We start from the raw sequence: 22,100 nt of genomic DNA, 5'->3' as shown, positions 1-22,100 counted from the left end.
ATGTTTACGGGAGGATCTTTCCTTGTAAGCAGGAAAGCTTCCCAACTGAGCATCTATCATTTTCTAACCCTCCATCTGGCTGAAATGAAAAGCCATCCCTTTGTGCCAAGCTGCCCATCTCCTGCAATCTCCTCCCTGAAGGACAACCTAAGGACCCAACGTGTGCATGGGCTCTTGGGCTGCCAAGAACATGCAGCTCCCCACCCCCCGCCCCACCTTCAAGAAAAGGTCCACAAAGCCTTCTTTGGGGCTCTGCAATTACAAGCCAGCTTGACGGCTGCTACACCTTCCCTCCCAAACCTTGACCCTCCTTCCGCCCCTGAGCATGTTCTGTTCCCGTCACAAGATTCAACGTGGCTGCCACATCGAACTGAACAAGAGCTCATGACAAGGGAGGTGAGCATCAGCTTTTGATCTGTTCTGTTGGCTTCACCCACCTAGATTTTATCCACTGTGGCGCAGAGCAATTTGGAAAGGTTCTATTCTCAGACTCAGGCATGAGGGGGAGGGCATCGTCTTGGAGATTTCAAGGCCACTTCTTATGAGGCTTGCAGATGGACTCAGAGCTCTGCACGCTCCATGCAGAAGGCAGCATCCTGAAGGTATACCACCTATTGGTTTTTGCAGTTATCTATTACTAAGGCAACATTATTGGAAAAATTAATACTAAGCAAACAAAAGTGGGGACTTTTTGCTGAAGCCAAGAAATAACTGAATGAGCCACGGGATGGGCTAACCCAGCCATAGAGGCATCTGATCAAAGCAACAAAAATTCCCCAAGTGCCAATATTGAACTAGATGGACCGACAGCCTGGCTCTATACAAGGCAGCTATATCCTTGCAACTGAGTGTAAGAGAATACTCAACAGGTGAGGTTAAATTTGCAACCCTTGATGATATGAGAGACACCAATCAATGTAATAAAAATTATGTTTAACTTTTGGAGTTTGGGCCTCGGTAAGGTACAGCAGTGGAAGTGTTGTGATTAGAGTGTCAGATGAGAGCTGGGAGACCAGGTTCAAATGCCTGCTCTGCCATGATGACCCTTGGGCTGGTTGATCTCGGTCTCAGCTTAGCCTACCTCATAGAGCTGTTGTGAAAACAGAAGGGGGAAACTCTGCTCACCCTGGAGAAAGGTCACCTCCAGGCCACCTCCAGGCTGGACTACTGTAACTCGCTCTACGCAGGGCTTCCCTTGGGTCTGACCCGGAGACTACAACAGGTCCGGAACGCTGCTGCTCGTGCCCTGATGGGTGTTCCATACAGGACACATATTACACCAATCCTACAGCAGCTTCACTGGCTCCCCATGGAATTCCAGATCCGTTCCAAGGTGTTCGTTTTAACCTTTAAAGCCCTAAACGGACTGGGACCAGAATACCTGAGGGACCATCTCTCCCCATATGTGCCCCGGAGAGCGCTTCATTCAGTGGGTAAGAACTTACTGGTGGTCCCTGGCCCTAGGGAGGCTCGTTTGGCCTCAACCAGGGCCAGGGCCTTTTCGGTCCTGGCCCCAACCTGGTGGAACTCTCTGTCTGAAGACACCTGGGCCCGCCATGATCTTGTATCATTTCGGCGGGCCTGCAAGGCATACGGCTGAGGCTGGCGCCAGGACGATCATCGAGCCTCCCACCAGCCTCCAGTATCCGATTATATCTTGTCTGTCTGTCTCCCTCCTCCTTAGTATGTTGGGAGCAGGAATGTGTAACCAACCATCTGAGGTTTCTGTATATATACTAAACTAAACTAAACTAAAATCAGCTAAACTAAACTAAACTGGCTACAAACATGAGAGAGTTAGGGGCAATCAACTCTGCTCTAGTCTAGAGAAATTCCCCCCTCCTCCACTAGAAGCCAGCTGGGTGACCTTGGGCTAGTCACGGCTCTCTGGAGCTCTCTCAGCCCCACCCACCTCACAGGGTGTGTTGTTGTTGTGGGGATAATAATGGCATACTTTGTAAACCACTCTGAGTGGCCATTAAGTCGTCCAGAAGGGTGGTATATAAATTGAATGTTATTATGATAGTATTATTATCAATTGCATGGGAGAAGAATCAATCATTTTTATTTTGCCCTTCCTCCAAGGGAGCGGTTTCCATGAAGCACTTGGGTTGAACGCACCTCTTCAGTTATTATGTAGGTGTGCAAAACATGGGCCTTAACCTCTTTCTAGCACATTCTTACTGCACTGCCGCTTCAAGGAACTCAGAGCATCAGATACGATACACTAAACCCGAATGCCCGTGTATTAGCCTAACCACTACACCCCACTGGACTAGGCCAAATGTACAGATTCCCAGAGGTCTGACTTGGGTTGTTTTGGGTTTATAGATATCTTTTCAGTAGACAAAATAGATGTTTTTCATGCCTGTGTTACGGGACGAGATTGATGGAGAATCTGCTAAAAGTTGGGCCCAGAAAAATGTATTTATTTCCTACATTAATATCCCACCCTTTCCCCAAAGAGATAGACCAAGATGGGCAGCCCTGTTAGTCTGTCTGTAGCAGTAGAAAAGAGCAAGAGTCCAGTAGCACCTATAAGACTAACAAAATTTGTGGTAGGGTAGGAGCTTTCCTGAGCCACAGCTCACTTCTTCAGATAACAACTAGAATGTGAGTCCATCTGTCCTCATATCTTGGAGAGTGGAGGGATTACAGAAGCTGAATGATAATAGCCGGTGAATGACAAAGGCAGGTGTGATTGAATAGGGTGGGGCATAGGGTTGCCAGGCCCCCTCAACCTCCCAGTGGAGGACAGGGGCCGGGCACTTACCTTGGGGGAGAGGGGGGTTCGTGCGCGCAAAGTGCGTGCGCCCCCCCACAAGCATGACGACGTCACTTTGGGTGTGACGTCATTGCGCACCCCGTGGGAGAGCACTCAGGCTCTGCAGGGACTCAAAACGGGCCCGATCCATGCCAAAACGGGCCTGTTTTGAGGTGCTGCGGCACACAGGAGCGCTCCTGTGCTCTGCAGTGCCCGAAAACTGGCCTGTTTTGCCACGGATCGGGCCTGTTTTGAGTCCCTGCGGAGCACAGGAGCGCTCCTGCACTTGCAGCAGCCCCGATCCAGGCCAAAACGGGCTTGATCCCAGCGGCTGCTGCATGCGACAGCGCACAACGCCACGGGGGAGCACACTGGGAAGGTGTGCCCCCCCCTCTGGTTAGGTAAGTGGGGGGCGGGGTGTGGGGAGCAGGGGTGGGGATCTCTCGCCCCCGCCAGGGGTCTGGCATCCCTAGCGGGGTATGAACCAGAGATGGTATGGCTGATGTTGCTCGATCCACTGATGATGTTGCTTGGATCTATATGAGAGCAAAGTTGGCTTCTTGGTTTGTTGCAGGCCTTGGTACCATCACAGTATGGATACCACAGTACGGAAACACAAGGGACACATAAGTACCACATTATACCTGAAACCAACAGACCTGCAAGCCTATCTACATGCCTCAAGCCACCACTTCGGCCACATCAAGCAGTCCAGTGTGTGTAGCCAGCCCCTGTGCTATAGCTGCACCTGCTCCAACCCCTCAGACAGAGGCAGCCACTTGGAGGATCTGCAGCAGGCATTTTTGCCACTACAGTATCCCCCTGATATAGTGAGAAAGATGATTGGAAAGGCCAGGATGACAGCCAGGGACACCCTGACACAACTACTCACCCACAATGACAAACTGCTTAACACTAACAGACTCTGGGACCAAGGCCTGCAACAAACCAAGATGCCAACTTTGCTCTCATATAGATCCGAACAACACCATCAGTGGACCCAACAACATCAGCCGTACCATCGCAGGTTCAGACTCCTGCTCATCCTCCAATGAGATTTACGCCATCACGTGTCAGCAATGTCCCTCTGCTCTCTACACTGGACAAACTGGCCAGTCCCTTTGACAAAGAATTAATGGATACAAGTCCGACATCAGAAACCAAAACATTCAAAAATCAGTGGGGGGAACATTTTAACCTTCCAGGACGTTCAGTTGCTGAACTAAAAGTAGCAGTTCTGCAGCAGAGGAATTTCAAAGGGAGATTAGAAAGAGACACTGCTGAATTGCAACTGATAATGAAGCTCAAGACAACGCATCCACCTGGACTGAATTGAGACCTAGGCTTCCTGTCTCATTACCAATGCTGATTTCTCCACACCCACCACCCCTCTGCACACCCCACCCTATTCAATCAGGCCTGCCATTGTCATTCACTGGCTATTATTGTTCGGCTTGTGTAATCACGCCACTCTCTAAGATGTAAGGACAAATGGACTCACTTTCTAGCCATATCTGAAAAAGTGAGCTGTGGCTCACAAAAGCCCATACCCTACAACAAATTTTGTTGGTTATGCCTCCTTCATTTTACCCTCAAAACAACCTAGTGAGGTAGATTAGGCTGAAACACCAGCACCATCCTGACAGGCTGTCAGTGGTATATCACCCTCGGTATATCTTAAAATAACTACCAAGGGGCATGTCTGATCCAGCTGCTCCAATGCAATCACCTACCCAACAAAGTGACTTATTTGCTGTTCTGTGTTATTTCCTCACCTGCAGCCCAGCACACAACAGACAGCCTCAGACAGGTTCAGGATGGAGGATTTGTGTTGTTTCTCTACACCTTTCCAGGCTCCCCAAAAACTGTCAGTACAAACAAACTCTCCTTTCATCCAGAAGGAAGGTGGCTAAAATAATACTTGCGTCCACAGTAGTTATAGAAAACACAATCAGCAGGCACAGAACAGAGCCTGCCACACAGTTCATAATACATGTTTTAAAATAAACACAAATAAACACTCTTCCCCAGTGTCTGCAGTCAGCATTGTGAAAGAAACCCATGGGCCAAACTATGCTCAGCCAAGGTTTACGTGGGATGCGAACACTAAAATGCCACTCCAATTTCAAATTGTGAAGTTGCTTTGGGGGACGAGGGGGAAAGTTACCAAGCAACACAAAGAGCTGCTCCACGGATCAGGTGCTGAGGCTCCAGGAACGAAGGTGATGCACACAGGTACAAAAAAATCCCATTTTCAAGTATATGCTAATAGTGGACTGAACTTGCTGAGACTTGAGAGTAAAAGAGACCTTGGGGTCGTAGCGGATGGCTCAAAGAAAGAGTGAACTCAGTGGCCTACAGCAGTGAAAATACAAACACTAGGCTGGGGATTGAAAACAGAATGGCTAATATTATAACAGCCCTGTATAGATCTATGTTGCAGCCTCATTTGGAATACTGTGGGTGGTTCTGGATGCCGGATCTCAGAAAGGCCATTGCAGAGCTGGGGAAAGTACAGAAGAGGATGACCAAGAGGATGAGGGGTTGGAACAATTTTCCTATGAGGAGAGGCTGAAGACTCTGACTTTCCAGTTTAGAAAAGAGAGAGGTTTCGAAAATTATGCACAGGGTAGAGAGAGTAGACAGAGGACTTTTTCTCCCTCTCCCCAAATCCAAGAACTCAGAGGCATCCATTGAAGCTGATGGGATGCGTGGCAAGAAAAATGTTGCTGCTTTCAAACACCCGCCACTGTCCTTTTTCCTGGGAGCTAAAGCGAGGCAAGGGTCATAAGGGTCTCCGTTGGCTTCCTTCCTCCTGAGTATGCACGCACTCTCTTATTATTTTTTTTCAAAGCCCGGAACGACTCCTAATGTTGCTGCTTATTCCCTGCTGGCTTAAAAAGCTGGGAAGGGTTAAATGGCTGCTTTTCCCTTCCTCCTTTAGAGTATGCACACACACTATTATTTTTTCAAAGGCATGAATGGGTTGTAATGTTGTAACATTGTAACATAGTAACATTAACATTACTGCACATTCTTCCTGGCTTTAAAAACCAGGAAAGAGTTAAATGGCTGCTTTTCCCTCCCCACCCCCAGGCATGTTTCTTGGCTTTCCAGTGGGCAGGGGACAGCCCAATCAGCAAATATGGGGGGGGGGGAGTTTCCAACATTGCAACGTTACAACATCTGCTCAAAGGTTTTCTTTTTTTTTTTTAAAGTATGACATGAATTGTAAAGCCCTGAAAGCCTGAAACTGCACCAAGGCTTCATGCAAGAAAAGTGTTGCTGCTTTCAAAAGCCGGCAGCTTTTTTCAGCTGATGGGGGATCCCCCTCCCATCAGCTGAAAAGCAGCTAGGTGCACACCTCTACTGCAGAAAGCCCATCCTCGGTTGCCTAGGAAACTAATTGATTGGCGCCAGGCTGTCTGCAGTGATGAACCAAAAAATGAACTGGCCTACACTTCATCACAGTTCGTCAGAAATGGGCTCTGAAGAACTGCCGGTTCTTGAACCACGAACCGGCCTGGTTCGTGACAAACTTTGGTTCATATTTCAGTTTGTGCCCATCTCTAGTCTTGACCCACATCATTTCCCCATGTGTTTGCATGTTTTTAGGCTGATTGAACACATTAGTGAATCTACTACATCTTATGTTTCATGTTTAGGGGAGGAAATGTGATCACTGATTTTTAGCTACAGATCTGGAACATTCTGGTATCTTTGGAACCCACATATACAACTGTGCAGAGGACTCCCAAAAGGAAGTTCCCATACCCTCCACCAGCCACCTCTAATCATCAAGAACAACTGTCAGCTGATAAAATAAAATCTAGCTGGTCAGTCGCCTGCCCTTTCACAGGTCCAATCAATCCATTCATCCATTAAATAAACGTGGAGAACTTTGGTACAGATGCTTTTGCGAAGAAACATGTGAGAAAACTAACATTTAGCACAAACTGCTACTGGTTCCCAGAAGGAAAGATGGCTGCATGACAACAGAGCTGGCCTGGGCAAAATGACCTTCCAGGATCCCAATATCTACAGACACACCAACAAGCACATATGTGCGCGCGCGCGCACGCACACACACCCCCACACACACCCCTTCCTGGCAACATCTTCAGAGGGGTCGATGAGACCTGAAGGGAGCCCCAGAGCCAAGCTATTTCTGCTTCCTTCCTAGGGTGGCCCCTCCCAGCCAGAACAGGAAATCACCCCAAAGGCTTGGGGTGCGCAGATGGAAACCATAGAATGCATGCTCCCCCCCCCCCCGCCCCCCACACTGGTCAGGTATCACTCCTGAAGCCTCATGTTCAGCCAGTCAAGGGTTGGCACTGGTACCCCCAGCCCTGGTAGCTACTGAACCCAAGTCCAATTCTGCTCTGCTTTCCTCCCATCAAGCCTGCCTTGACTCCTCCTCTTGACTTTCTTGAGTCCTCCCTGCCTCACTGGTGCCGGACTTTTGTTAGAAATTCTTCTGGGAAACCTCAAAACTCTGGTGTATCTTCAAAATTCATGTATACTTTATACTTTCCCCAGAATCAACAGAGAAAACTACATTTCGAAACCACTAACAAGGACGTCTCAGCATGAAGCAAACAAAGCCATCTGTTATCTACAAGATGCAGAAAGAATATTGTATTCGTTTAATCACTGGCTGTCAACCGAAGTGTCCCCCATTCAAATAATGGATCAGCCAACACTTGCAATTCCAGTTCTTGTGTGTGTCCAATCAGAAGTAAACCCAACTGATTTCAATGGAACTTACTCCCCAGTAAATGTGCAAAGGACTGCAGGCTAGGAAGGCGACCCTTTCCAGGCTCGCTTGCTTAGAAGTACAGCCTGCTGAGTCCGATCTGGCCTGTTTCCAAGCAGACGGCAGGCCTACGGGGTCAGAGGTGAGTACGGTCAAGCCTCTGCCAGGGTCCATACTGAGGCTGCTCGACCATCACCAGCTGCAGCCACCAAAATTGCCATCAAGTGCCAATGCTGAGCTCCACCACATCACAAAGTTCAATAGGGAGCAGCAGGCTTGGTGTGAGGGTGGAGACATTTTTTAAAAATTATATTCCCAAGCAGGAGAACGTCACAGCAGTGGGCTGACTGCTCCGCCCTTCTCTGCTGCAAGAGGCTTGCGAGTCAAAAGGACAGGGGGGAATAAATAACCAAAGGGGAAAAGAGAGCCTTAAAAGAGGCAGCTCCAATAACTCACAAAGGGGAGGGGAGGAATCGGCATCCCCGGAAGCCTCAACCGAGACAAACATCACAATGATACTCTCAGGGCTTTTTTTCAGCTGGAACTCAGTGGAACGGAGTTCCGGAACCTCTTGAAAATGGTCACATGGCTGGTGGCCCCGCCCCCTGATCTCCAGACAGAGGGGAGTTGAGATTGCCCTCCATGCCACTTGGCGGCGCGTAGGGCAATCTCAACTCCCCTCTGTCTGGAGATCAGGGGGCGGGGCCACCAGCCATGTGACCATTTTCTCCGAGGGCAACCCACTGAGTTCCACCAGCTCTTTCCCCAGAAAAAAAGCCCTGGATACTCTTAATTACTACTGAAGGGGGTGGATTACAGATCAGAGCGAGACGTGCCAAACCGATCACCGCTCCTCACGTGTGAAAAATCAAGACTTATTTCCAGGCCTGCAGTATATCGGGAACCTCCAACAACTCCAGGAAAGGCGACCAAGCCATTAAGAAAGCAGCTGGCCTTCCTTGGGCCACTGCCCACAGGAACTGGGGTTTACCTTCACCCAAAGAAAAACACTGTGAGCCAACACAGAGGATGACAATCACAGTTCTCTCTTTATCTAGTAAAGGCCAATTTCCTTCTCCTTCTCCCCTCTCTTTAAAGGGACACCTACAGGTCTTGGAGGGGCCAGTTAACGAAACAAGAGTAGCTGAGGCATCACATGTGACGACTGTCACCTTCCCAGGATGTACCGTCATGAACACCCTCTGCTTCTTGCGAGAGCAGGGCTGCCAGCTCCAGGGTGGGAAATGCCTGGGGGTTGGAGCCTGGAGAGGGCGGGGTTTGGGGAGGGGAGGGACCTCAGCAGTGTATAATGCCATACGGTCCGCCCTTTAAAGCCACCATTTTCTCCAGGTGAACTCATTTTTGTCTAGAAAACCCAAGGGGACACAAGGTCCTAAGAGAGCTAGATAAATTTAAAATTTTTTTAAAGTGCAAGTGCAAAAATCGTAAAGAAGTTCATTAAACATATCATATACATCAAAGAATCTCATGTATCTATTCCTTGTAATTCAAAAATACCCCAAATTGTAAATGTCTCTAAATTGGTCAGTACCACAATTAATCCAAATTCAATCCAAATCAATGTTTGTCAAAAGGTAAGTATCAAAGTTCATAGAAAAATTGATATTATATGTCCAATTTTTGTTCTTTCTTTAAGCAGAAGCCCATCAAGAAGAGTCCACGGGGAGAAGTGCTCCAGGCAAGTTGGCAATGGGTGCACCAGCCTTTAAAACAACCCGTTTTGCACCGCTTCTTCACAAGCCAATCCTTTTACCTGCTGGTTCAATCCAAGTCAATTCTTAACATGCATCGGTATTCCTTCTAACCATTTCACATTGTTCTCTAGTTCTAGTCCTATTGCATTGTTCACTGGCTCTTGGATGCTGTCTGACTGCACTGTTTAATCTCCCGTAATCTGCCTTGAGTCTTGGTGAGAAAGGTGGACTATGAAGTAATTGATAAATATATTAGAAATCAAAGCTCATGGGGTGACCTTGAGCCAGTCACATGCTCTCAGCCTAACCTACTTCACAGGGCTGTTGTGAGGATAAAGTGGGGGGTGAGGAGAATGATGTAAGCTGCTTTGGATCCTCACAGGGGAGAGAGGCAGGGTATAAATGAAGTGAGTCAATAAATAAATAGTGTGTGGCACAAAGCAGGAGCTGGTGCCATGGAACATGGTAGGAATTAAATGCCCCATTTCCACGCTGGGAAGGTGACACCGTCAGAGCTCCGATGTGAGCCCTGCTGCACCAACATCAACGGAGGTGTGATTAGAGGCCTCCCTGATTTAGAACGAACCCATTTAAAAATTCTGGCGGCTTTCAGACAGTCAGCAGACGTCCTCTCAAATAAATTGATCTATTTTAAGGGATATGTTTCAAAATGGACATTGGGGGGGGGCCTTGCCCATCACTATCTTTAGCATCTTCCCCGCTGAGACCCTGCCCCTCTTTCCCTATTCTCTAAGGTTTGGGAGAGAGAGGGGGAGGATTTTTGGTTGTTTTTTTAAAGTCAGAGTGCTGGTTTCATTAATTATGCAGAAAACGCAAAAAAAAAAAAAAAGGAGACCATCTTCTGGATGAGCTTAAAAGGAGGAGAAAACCCTTTTAGAATGGGGAGAAATTACTCCCCAAGGCAGCTGAGATTTCTCTCCCAACTTCAAAGGACAATAAATTATTCAAATTGCTCCCGCCATTTCACTCACTCTCTCTTCTTGATGTTCTGCTCTCCAGTCAATTAGAGGTTTGGGGGAACGATGGAAAAGAAGGGGGAAAAAACTTTTTTTAGACTCTTGAACTATGGTGGCCCCCACCAAATGCATATTCATTTTATTCTTGCACATGTGCCTGCATGCAAATATACATTTTGCTTTTTGTTTTAAACTTGCTCCCCTCCACATGTATCACTCGGCAAAACAGCTGGCTTTAAACCAGCACTCTAACTCAAACCTCAGGATTTGCTGAGAAGAGCCCCACGGGACCAGTCAAAGGGTGCATCTGGCCCTGCGTCCTGTTTCCAACTGGTCAGATTTCTTCTGGAGGGCCACGAGCATGCCCCCTCCTCAAGACCCTCCAATTCTCCCCACTTTACTATTACTAGAGCCTGTTGAGAGGTGGTTGAGTGAAATCCAGACCCTAAACAAAGCGGACTCCAGTGTACAAAGGGGAAACAGCTTTTCCCATACACAACCGCATATATATAGCCCTCTGCTAGACAGATTAGTGCCCCACTCAGAGCAGGGAACAAAGCCAGTGTTATCATTATCCCCACAATACAACTGGGGCTGAGAGAAGTGGCTTACACAGGGCCACCTGCTGAGCTTGGGGGCAGTAGTGGGATTCAAACCAGACTCTTGTGGTATGGGATATTAAAGGCAGACATCTAAGATACAGCCTCAGACCACAACACCTGCCCCTGGATGGCCCCCTGTCACAACCCCACAGAACACCTTCAGCACCTGTCAAGTGGAGATTTATTTTCATTTTATTTACACCTTGCCCTGTCCCTCGGTACAAACCATCAGCTGGCAGCTTTGGAAGTTCACACAACACTGTCCATTAATTACAACCTCAGGATCTGCAGTTCATAAACTCAAACTTAGACCATCCTCCATCTTGGCCTTCCAAGTGAAAACAAGAATAAGAATGAGGTTATGATGCATTGGGGTTTGGGGAGGTAAATAAATAAATAAACTTCTGGAGTGCAGCCCTGGAATGTGTGAGCAGAGAGTGTTCCTGAGCACATGCGGAGTGCCATCCTTTCAAGATATCAAGGCCAGTCTCCATTCCTCTGGGATTAAGGGGGTGGCTTGATGGCACCCCCCTCAATTTCAGAAATTAAGTTTAGAGGGTGCAGCGAAGTGGGGCTAAGGAGCCATCGAATCCCTTTGCCTGACTCCGCCCCGTCCTCTCATCCCCGTTTGATTCATTTAAATAGCAGTGTGTGTGTGCGCGCGCGTGCTGCATGACATCAGTGCCGTTTGATTTAATTTCATCAAGGTGACACATCATAAACTTCATTCCGAGTCCTTGGGAGGAAAAAGAGAGGGAGGGAAGAGGCATGGGGGGGGGGTTCCGCTAAGCCATTCTAAACAGACAGCTAGAAATGGAGCTGAGAAATGCGGCAGGGTGCCATCGCAAATGGGACAGGGGAGCAGAGTGGCACAACAGACAGAGCACTGGTCCAGGACTAATGTGAGCCAGGCCCAAAGAACAAGTTCAGGCACAAAGTCAGTCGGGTGATTTTGGGTCAGTCACTCTCTCTCTGCCTAGACTACCTTGCAGGGTTGTTGGGAGCAGGAACACATACCACACTGAGATCTTTGAAGGAAAGGTGGGACACTAATGTAACAAACAGTAAGTATTAAGAATTGGTTCTTTCTAGATTCCTAAAAGGAATTAGAAAGGAGCTGATGAAATTTATGGAATTGCAAAGCCTAGATTTGCCCATAAACTTGAGTGAAGTTTCTAGTCCACAAACACACATTCCAGCCAATGTGATCCCCCCCATATCTCTGGGGGGCTGAAAAATAGCCAGCTTCTCTTCCAGTTTACAAATTCTTCCTTGGCATCCTAGAACTGGTTCTTACCATTCAAACAGTTATTTATAAGCTGCTGCAAAATGCCCTGGCCAACTCTGCCAGTTCAGAATTGCCTCAGATTACCCAGCTCTTTCATCTCAATTGCTTCAGGTTTTACCTGCCAAGTAATGCTTCATTATCAGGTCCAGCCAGGCGTCCGGGCTCACAGAGTCTCAGCTTGGGAGGGGAAAGCAGCCGCCTGTTGCAACCCAGCAGCCTCTCCTTGCTTCTCCTGCCCAAACAGAGGTCACTCTCTGAGCAGGATAATGAAGAAGCAGCTTGAGATGACTGAAGCCATCAAGTCAAGCATCATAAATTCAAAGAAAGCTGGGAAGACACCACACAGACACTAGCCAATCTGACCTTGCTTCAATGAACGTGACACTCAAACACAACAAGCACCCAGCAAGAGCCGTGGAGTTGCCATTTCCGTCACCAGCAGATGACTCACAAGGTATCCTGCATGGCTCTGATCCAACCTTCGGCCGTCTCGCCCCTTTCCATCAAGTAGCAAATCCACATGTTGCGTCCCAAAACCCAGGGGCAGCGGCCTTGGTTCACCCACGGAGAAGGCGATTCATCACAACATTCCGGGTGGAATTCAAATGTGCCAGAAGTCGCGCTGCACTGGGTCAGAGCAGTTGAGTAGACAGGCAGCCGTGCCACGAGAAATTTCTTGAGCTGAAAGGTTCCCACAAGCCCAGAATGTCTGTGCAGAGTGTGCCTGCTGCATCCCTGCCTGATTCCCTGTCAAGGCCTTTCCAGTCAGCCTTCCAGAAATGGGTATTTTTACCTTGTGATCACATCAAATATGACTGAGTGACCCAGAGACACTGAAGGATTACTCATCAATGAATTGTCAGTACTGTTTCTCTGTCTGGGTTACTACCCCAATTCGCCATCTGAGTGTGAAGCAAATTTGATCTCTCTGCACTGGGTGTGGTTACACTGCACAATCTTTCTCAATGCCAAGAAGAAGCAGAATTATCTGTCCTAAGAGGGGGATGTCTAATGTGTCTCTGTATGAGTCAGTGCTATGAATATGCTTAGTTTCAATAAGCCTGTCTTGGTGGTAGACAATTCTGTTCTGCCCTATATGAGGTATGAGCAATAAGGTTAATCACAGTCTAAGTGCAAGCAGCCACCCTCAAAGGAGGCTGCCAGGTGCATCTCTGCATGAGTCACTGCTGTAGGCTTGCCTCCTTTCAATCTACCTTTGCTGAAAGCGGTAGAGTCTGCCTGGTCTCTGCATCATGCACAACAGAGCTGCTCAACCATTTGATTAAGAGGTCCAGCAGAATCACCCACCCTCAAAAGAGGTTGTCTGTTGCATCTAAGCGTGAATCACTATTCTTATCATCTCTTTCCAATCAGGAAGCTGTTTCCCAGAAGGTCTCTTATTCCAGAAAGTACACACACACACCACCAAACTCTGCCACCAAACAAGAAACTGGGAGGAGGGGGCGAAGGAGAAAATATTCATCACTGAACTTACTTTCCGCAGCACAGCCCATCAACAGCCAGGCAACGAAGTTGACCAAAGGCGGCACCAGCAAGGACATCCCAGGGCCGGGATTCATGCTGAAGGTGGGCAGAGGCTGGGTCACCCCCCCAGTTCAGCAAAACTCACAGCGCCTCCGGATTGGTGTCAACACCTGCAGAAAGAGACACACAATTGGGTGGTTAAATGGGGTACAGCTGGGGAAGGGGTGTGCGTGGAAAGCTGGAGACTCATCTTGGCCAGAGCCCCACAAGCCGGGTGTGTAGATGGCAGAGCCTCCTCTATGCCTTACTCTGCCTACCCCCCATCTACTCTATGATCTTACTTGAGACTCCAAGCGCCTTGACTACAAAAAGAAGACTGAAACCTGCTCAAAGGAAATCAACCACAAGCCACAGTACCAAGAGGGTGCAGCACCCGCCCCAACGAAGCCGAGGGGGCCGGACAGGGACACTGGGACTGGGCCAAAATAGGGAAGATCCCCAGCGGTCTTAGCAGGTCTCCCCTTTCAAAAATGAGAGGGAGATCACACCGGTGGGGACTGAACTCATGCTGTTGGGGAAAAGGAAACTTAACAGCTGCCTTGGGAGACAAGGAAAGGCACCATATAAAGAGTTAAATCAATACTTACTGCTAAGCTTCCCCCCCTCCCTTCCCACGAGGCTTAACCATTCGAAACTACCCTCCTCAACTGTTGTTAGTCCCAGAACACGAAGGCTGCCTGCCCCCTCACCTCCGCTTGTCTTTTGTTACCTGGGCTAACAGCAGGGGCTGAGCTGTGCCTCTCTTTTGAGAGGCACACTGCGTAGGAAGAAGGGTCAACCCCACTGGTCCACTGCCTGCACCCCAGACCCGGTCCAGAACCAGGGCACAGCTGCTATTCCCCTTCAAAACCACTGGGAAGATCCGCTCACAGATCTCCTGGGCTGATGTCCTTGTCTGACCCTTAGGCAAGAGTGATAGCTGAGTCCTGGGAGGCCAGACTGCAGTACCGTTACCTCACACCAAAAAGAAAACAGAGAGCAATGTTGACCCCTTCCACGGGCCGGTGGTACATAGCCTCTGGATTAGCCCAAGCCAAGCCTCGGCTGTATCCCCCCTCCAATAAACTCCATCTTCTCTTTCCTCGCTGAGATGGAGGAGCCCACGCGGGACCTGCACCCAACATTCTGAGGCCCGTAAAATAATGGACAAAATCTCATTAAAATGCTTTTGGAACAGATGAAGGTTCTGAAGCTCATAAAGGTGGTACCAAGGTTGTGGCATCATTATGTGCCCACCATGTGTCCATAAAATGCCAGCTGGAGCCTACTCAAAAGTAGGAGACTGGCTAGGAACATTGAAAAGATCAACTACCATCTTTATTTACTTATCTCACTTCATTCATACCCCACCTTTCTCCCCAATGGAGATGCAGAATTGATCACATAATTCTTCTCACCTCCATTTTATCCGCACAACCACCCTATGAGGTAGGTTAGGCTGAGAGTATGTGACAGGCCTAAGGTCACCCAGTGTGCTTCCATGGCAATGGGGACTCAAACCTGAGTCTCCCTAGTCAGACACTCTACCCACTACACAACGCTGTCTTTGAGGACTTGAAAGGGGTGCAGAAAGCAACCAAACACTAAAGAGTTTGGGACTTTGTAGTTCAGAGAAAAGATGATGGGGAGATGACTGAGGTTTATAAGATCAGGGCTTTTTTCCTGGGAAAAGCGGTGGTGGGACTCAGTGGGTTGCCCTTGGAGAAAATGGTCACATGGCTGGTGGCCCCGCCCCCTGATCTCCAGACAGAGGGGAGTTCAGATTGCCCTCCGCGCCAGCAATCTAAACTCCCCTCTGTCTGGAGATCAGGGGGCGGGGCCACCGGCCATGTGACCATTTTCAAGAGGTTCCGGAACTCCATCCCACTGTGTTCCTGCTGAAAAAAAGCCCTGTATAAGATTATTATGTGTGGGGTGGAGAAAATGAGCAGGATAAACCTTTTCTCCCACTCCTAAAGCGCGTGAGTATATATCCCTTCCAGAGTACCCTTGGCCAACAAGGAACGTTTCTAGAAGTTTTAATTGGTGGCACCAGTCCAAGCTAAGGTGGGTAACAATTAGGCGGGCTGATGGCAGGCAATCTCCCAGGGGTTTACTGGGTTGCCCGCTGATTGCCAGCAATCCATGGGAGGTGGCAACCCGCCTGGCGATCTCCCGCCACCGGCAGGCAACCCAGGAAAGCATGCACCGGGTGCAGTCCTGAGAGAAGCTGCAACGACGTCACTTCCTGAAGGGATGTTGTTGTGCTGGCAGTCGGTGCCCTCCAGCGCTTTGTTGGACCCAATCTGGCCCCAAACAGGCTGGAATTAGCCACGTCCATACAGCGAGGACAGGCCCACGGCTGGCAGGATAACATCACTTCCCAAAAGTGGGGTCATCATCACACCTCTCTGGGAGTGTGTGTGTGTGTGCTTTGCACACACAAGCGGATGCCGCAATGGGTAAGTCTTGGGTCCCTCACTTCCCACCGGGAGGGTATAGGGACCTGGGGACCCTACTAGCAATAAATGATTTTTTTAAAATCAAAAAATCAGATTTTTAAAATTTAAATTGAATTGTTTTGATTTAAATGGGATTTTATTTGCTAAAATGCTTTTTGAGGAAAAATCTATCTAAAGAAAGTTCTCTGTTTAAGATACATTATAGCCCAAAGGTTTTTCATCATGAAATAATGATTAATTTTTAATCATGTATCTAGACTTGATGTAATGTTTAAAAACTTTGGTAAATGAATTCCCTTAATTCATTCTTTCCGGTCCCAACGTCATGCTTTCCCAGAGGATTCTGTAAGATTATTTGGGGTAATTTTTTTGTCTAGAAGATACCATCATCACAGCTGCTTGGTTTTGCAGTTCTCCAGATTGTGAATTGGTGTCTGCAGGGATAACATGCCTCTTCTTAACAGCAAACATGTTTTCAAACAAACAGAGAGTTGAGAAAGAGACCTCCTATTGTTCCTCTGCAAATTTATGTACACCACATCACCCCTTAAGTGCTAGCTTTCAAGGAGTTCAATGAATAGAAAACTGTTTGGGGTGGAATAGATCTGGATAAGGCAGAGATGTTAAGAGCGAAGTGTGAGGAGGAAGGGGCAAGCAGCGCAAATGAAAGTGAAACTTTCTGAGCAGAAGACTCCAGAAGTCTCGAGGTCTTTGTGAGCGCAGCCTGAGATTTATCATATTATTCTCTCCCTCGATGAGAAAACCTATAATGACAGCAGGCTGTAAAAGAGACCCTGTTTGGGAATATTTTTGTTTAACCATGTTATTTAGCAAACATAGATTCATAAGTGAATACAAGAATACATATGCTATTTAATGTTATTGGTGTAGTTAAATAAAACAATTTAAATGGTTACTGTTATTGTTAACTATTATTTTTCTCCTTCCAATAAAGTACTGCAGAAAAGTTGTCCAAATATGAATGATTAACCTATTAAACTGGAGACGGTTCACCTCGCAATGATTTCATAATCATCTATTTCAAATGGTAAATAACCAAACAATCCTAAGTTTTCTGATGTTACTATAAAACTAACCTGGGAAGTTATTGTACTAAAAAAGAAACTTTCATCTGGGTTGCAAATATTAAGGTTATAACAGCCAGCAAGAATGAGTCTTTATGTAGAAAACCAGGATTTAAATGGAGTCTCGCTGATAAGTGATTTAAATCAAATCTACCATAGTCAAAGCTTCCGTCTCAAGCCCCCACTCAGGCTACCGGCAGCAAAAATTCTTCTCCCGCTCCCAGGTTCTGGGGGTCCACAGTCCCATGGGACCCCCAACAGCAGGCACTGCTGAAGCTGCACCCCAGAATTCAACCAAGGCGGCAAGGGTTTGTCTTTCTTCAGGGACACCCAAAAATAACTATAAAAAAGTAACAACACACTTCTAGTCCTCAGAGCAACTCCTTCAAATGCCAGCGAAACACTGCACTTCACAGGCAGCAAACTGACTTCTGAGCATCTCTTACCCAACACATCCAGGCAGGGGGCAAGAGGTGATCTCTTGCCGTTAGTGGCCAACAATGGAAGGCTTTGAGTCTGCAGTCTGCCCTTCCTGACCTACACATTTGCTTCTCTTCAGATCTCTGGCCACATCTTAAAAGAAAGAGACCTGGAGAACTGCTGAAGATGTGAAGAAGGCCATGTTCCCTCCACACGGAGCAAGGGCAGCCTGCTCCCCGCCCCCGAGAATTAAGGAGCAAGGCTTCTTCTCGGGACAATCAAAAACATTCGAAAGGCAGGAATCACACCAAAGGCTTCCATGAAGGACGCAACCACCAGACCCTTGCTTTAGAGGAACTAAGCCCTGCTCCTCTCCCCACAGCATTTCTGACAACACAGAACTCCCACCTCCCCACAACCAAAAGTTAGATGTGTATTGTGTGTGGCCAATATTATCATCTGCTTACAGTTTCTCAAACACTTCCAGTGGTCAAGGCACTCCACCCCCAGGGTCCTGCTGCAACTACAGCAGCCTTAGAGGGCAGGCCAGAATGGTCATCCCAGGCAGCTGGAGTACCAGAGTGGGACTAGAGAGAGCTTGTTTCAAAGTCCCACCGGGCCAGTCACTCCCTCTCAGCTGAGCCCACCTTGCAGGGTCAACTGGATGAGAGGAGAGCCACGAACAGCTCTAACGGGGCTCACGAGCAATTACTCCCAAAGACGACGCTCGTGCCGCCCAGTGACTGAGGGGCCAAACAGCAGCGCCCCCAGATAAAGACGTGGCCCAGCAGCATCCCACTGCCAACTCCTAGCTGCACACACACCCGGTTTGGCATACTGCTAAGAAGTGGCAACTGGATGCCGCTGGGATTGATTCTTCTCTTCTCCATTATGATATGGAAATGGAGCAAGGGGCTGAAGTGCACGGGGAACTCAGAAGGGTATTTTCACACAAGAAACTAACGTAAACTCTGTATGTGTGTGTGGGGAGGGTTTTGTTAAAAAAAGGCTATCAGACAAAAACTGCATCTTGTCCATCTTCCTAATAATCAGGGACTTCCTTTCTTTCCAGCACCTGCTATTCTGACGTAGACTGCCTCTAAATAGGGATGTTCCATTGAGCAAACATCATTAAGCAGAGGATGAAAGATGTCTACTCCCCTTGAACAGAAGATCCTTGCTGGGTCAGGCTGAGGAGTCCCGCACGCGAATCCCAGCAGTGGCCAGCCTAAAACTTCAAGGGCACCCACAAGCAAATCAGGAAGGCAAACAAACCTGCTATTCATAGGCAGACTACAGCTGAACCTGCAGGCAGGTTCTGTTCAGCCATTGTGGCTTATGGGCTGAAAGACTTTTTATTGCTAATCTATGATAGGAAAGGAGAAAAGAATTCCCCTGGAAAAATCTTTGTCTCAGGACAACTTATCTTTAGCAGAAACAGCTGACCTCTGGCTCTAGAAGAAATTTACGTGCTCCACTTACATGGTCCGCTCCTGACATTTCTATTTCTGGGTTGCTTTCTTATTTAAGACTCGAGACTTTAAAAAAAGAGTGATTGAAAACATTGTTGGTTAATTTCTGGCCACAACAGCTCCCCAGCAACGCTAGACAGAGAAAGCTGGTGCAGGGGGTGAGGAAGAGGGGCGACACGTTGGCTCCTGCACGAGCACCGACCCCCCCCCCCCCGCCCCGGTCTTGATGGAGATGCCAGCAGAGGCATTAGGTGGCGTCAACTTCAATCCCCTGAATCATCCATCAGATGAAAAGGTACTGCTGAGCTTAGGGATCTGCTGAGCGGCAAGGCACACGTGTCATGTTCACTCCTGCTGGGCAGAGGTGGTGGCTGCTGGAAAGGACAGCAGGGAAACTGAGGAAGGTGCAACAATCTGGGTGACATTCCCGGTGGAGTGGCTCGTTGGCTCTGGAGGCCCTAGTAGCTGCAGACTTTCAGGGCCCACTGGACTCCTCCACTGCAGTTCCCTTCTCCCCCTCCAAATCAGGGCCACATTCCTGCCCCAAGGGTTCAATTTTTCCCACTCCCCCCCCCCAAACTGCAGCCCTTCCAGCCCATCCATTTCTGTGGGTCACAGAGGAGCAAGGAAGAATCACCAGGATGCTATGGGGACCTCTTGGCCGATCCTGGAGGAGGCGCAGAGTATGACCAGGCCCACCCCCCTGGGCCTCTCTCGTTCTGGGAAAGGAGACTGCAGCAAGCAGGGGGCCTTGGCCAGGCAGGGGGCTTCAGCAGGTGCCTGATTTAGCCTGGATCTGGAGAGCCCCCTGAGGGCAGAGCAAGATTTGATCTGATGCTTGGAGTCTTAGACGCCTTCTTGGGAGCCATGGGGAAAGGAAATAACGTTTTAGGGTGAGAGGGAAGATTCAAGGGGTCAAGCTATATGCTCATTATACAGAAATAGTTCACCGTGCTCCCAAAGATCCCTGCATGTAGAAAAGTAGCTTGGAGAATCTAGCCTAGCCTTTGCCTTGACATGCTAATTTTCTAAGTGTGGGTTTTAGGTTTCTTTTTTTTTAATGAAGGAGCAAGCGTTCCAACCTGAAAGCCTTATTTATGTGCAGTCTGGCATATCAAAATATTAAAATGGTAGGATTAATATCTAATATGATGATTCAGAAGGAAAATGGGGGTAGAAATGACTACATAGTTCTCTATAACTAATTTAAATCTTGGCCTGGAGAAGACTACTGCTGCAGGAATGGGGCTCTATTAGGCCTCATCTTGACAGGCTAGTCTTTGCCAAGTAAGAATTTCTGTTTTACTGAGTCCGGTCAGGGTTCCCCCAACCGGATTCACCGTCCCCAAGTACCACAGGGCCTGATTCAGAGGGGCACCATGGCACAGAGGGAGAAGGCGCAGCCTGCACTGTGTCCCTGGCCCTCAAAGAGCCCTGGGGGGGGGGAGTTATTTTCCTTGCTGGGGGGCTGCACATGCAGCCCTCAATGAGGGTGGGAGGCTACAGTCCCTTTTCCGATGCAACAGGTCTCAGTCTGAGAGCTAAACCAGACGAGACGAATTACACGAGGACACTCAAGTGAAGGGAGACGCAATGTTCGCTGGGAAACGTAGTTTGAATCTCACCCCTCTCTACAGAGCTGGCAAAGATTGCTCCTCAGAGGGTTTGTTAATTTCCTCTTTGCCTTCACAAAGGCTCTGTCAATTATTAACAAACCCTCAGAGGAACGATCTTTGCCAGCTCTGTAGAGAGAGAGGTGAAATTCAAACAACACTTCCCGGCTAACATTGCGTCTCCCTTCTCTTAAGCGTCCTCGTGTAATTCATCTCGTCCGGTTTAGCTCTGAATCAGGGCCCTTGATGTGGTTGGGAAACTAGTTTCCAGCAGCTGCTGCCTGACTAAAGGGAGGGAACGCCAACCCAGTTTGCTAATAAGTGTCGCATTTAGTTAGGCCCTGAGTGGCTCCCTGATCCACGTGTGGCTTTTGAGATCCTTCTGCCACCCTCAAAGGGCCCTCCTGCCGTGGCCAATTCTAATTGTACAGAGACTTCAAGATCAGCCTCTGATGGGTTTCCAGCCCCACCACAGGCCTGCATTTGGAGCCAAGAACACACTGCAGGGGAATCGGCCTTTCTGGCCCCGTGGGGCCAAAGCAATGCTGAAATGGGGCCGCAGGGGGGGCTGGGATCTGGGAGACCTCATCTCAAATCCCCACTCTGACAAACTCCGCCGCAACCGCTGCATAGGGCTGTTGTGAGAATGATGTGTCACTATGAATTTCCTTTCCTTTCCTTTATCAGACTTATATCCCGCCCTCCCCACAAGCAGGCTCAAGGCGGGTCACAATGACACTAAAAGCATAGTTTCCATTAAAACAATTTACATTAAAATAATGTTTAAAACCAGGGTCATTTTGTAGAAAAAGAGCTGGAGGGACTCATTAGCATAACTCATTAGCACATGCCACACCCTTTGACATCACCAGAAGTGTCATTAGCATAACTGATTTGCATATGCCACACCCCCTGACAGCACCTATCCTGGCTGTTTTGGACCCAATCCTGGCCATTCAGGGACAAAATTGGGCCCAAAATGGCAAAAAAGGGCTGAAAATGGCTGAAAAGGGGCCCCAAATGGTCAGGATCAGGACACTGCCGAGCAGGAGAGTGATCCACTACCCGTCAGAGCTTGATCCGGGCCGTTTCGGCCCCAATCCAGGCCGAAACGGGCTCCAAATGGCCGAGAGTCAGGTGGGCGGGGCCACCTGACATGTGACCTCTTTGGGGAACTACCGGAACTGCGTTCCTGCGCGTTTGCCCTCAGAATGAGCCCTGTTTAAAACCATCAATATCAACAATTATAAGTACAAACAGACGTCTGCTATCAAATTCAGTTAAAGGCTGAATATGCTATAAAGCAGCTGGCGGATTAAACCATACCCAGGGCCGGGGACAGGTGTGACACGGGCAGTCAGGAGGGATGAATCGCCTCAGCCAAAGGCCCAGTGGAGCTGCTCTGTTTACAGGCCCTGCAGG

General features: G+C 48.5%; 1 protein-coding gene across 1 annotated transcript in view; it reads right to left on the bottom strand.

Annotated features, from left to right (window-relative positions):
* Positions 1-22,100, bottom strand: part of PTPRS (protein tyrosine phosphatase receptor type S) — a 251,796-nt gene that overhangs the window by 165,840 nt on the left and 63,856 nt on the right. Inside the window, exon 2 of the mRNA XM_054979906.1 lies at positions 13,598-13,757. Coding sequence (XP_054835881.1) covers positions 13,598-13,682 — 85 coding nt within the window. The 5' untranslated portion in view covers positions 13,683-13,757. The remainder of the gene's footprint in view (positions 1-13,597; positions 13,758-22,100) is intronic.

This window comes from Eublepharis macularius, chromosome 5 (genome assembly GCF_028583425.1).
Source record: "Eublepharis macularius isolate TG4126 chromosome 5, MPM_Emac_v1.0, whole genome shotgun sequence".
Taxonomy (NCBI): Eukaryota; Metazoa; Chordata; class Lepidosauria; order Squamata; family Eublepharidae; genus Eublepharis; species Eublepharis macularius.
Note: the sequence above shows the minus strand (reverse complement) of the source record. Positions and strands in the feature narration are given on the sequence as shown.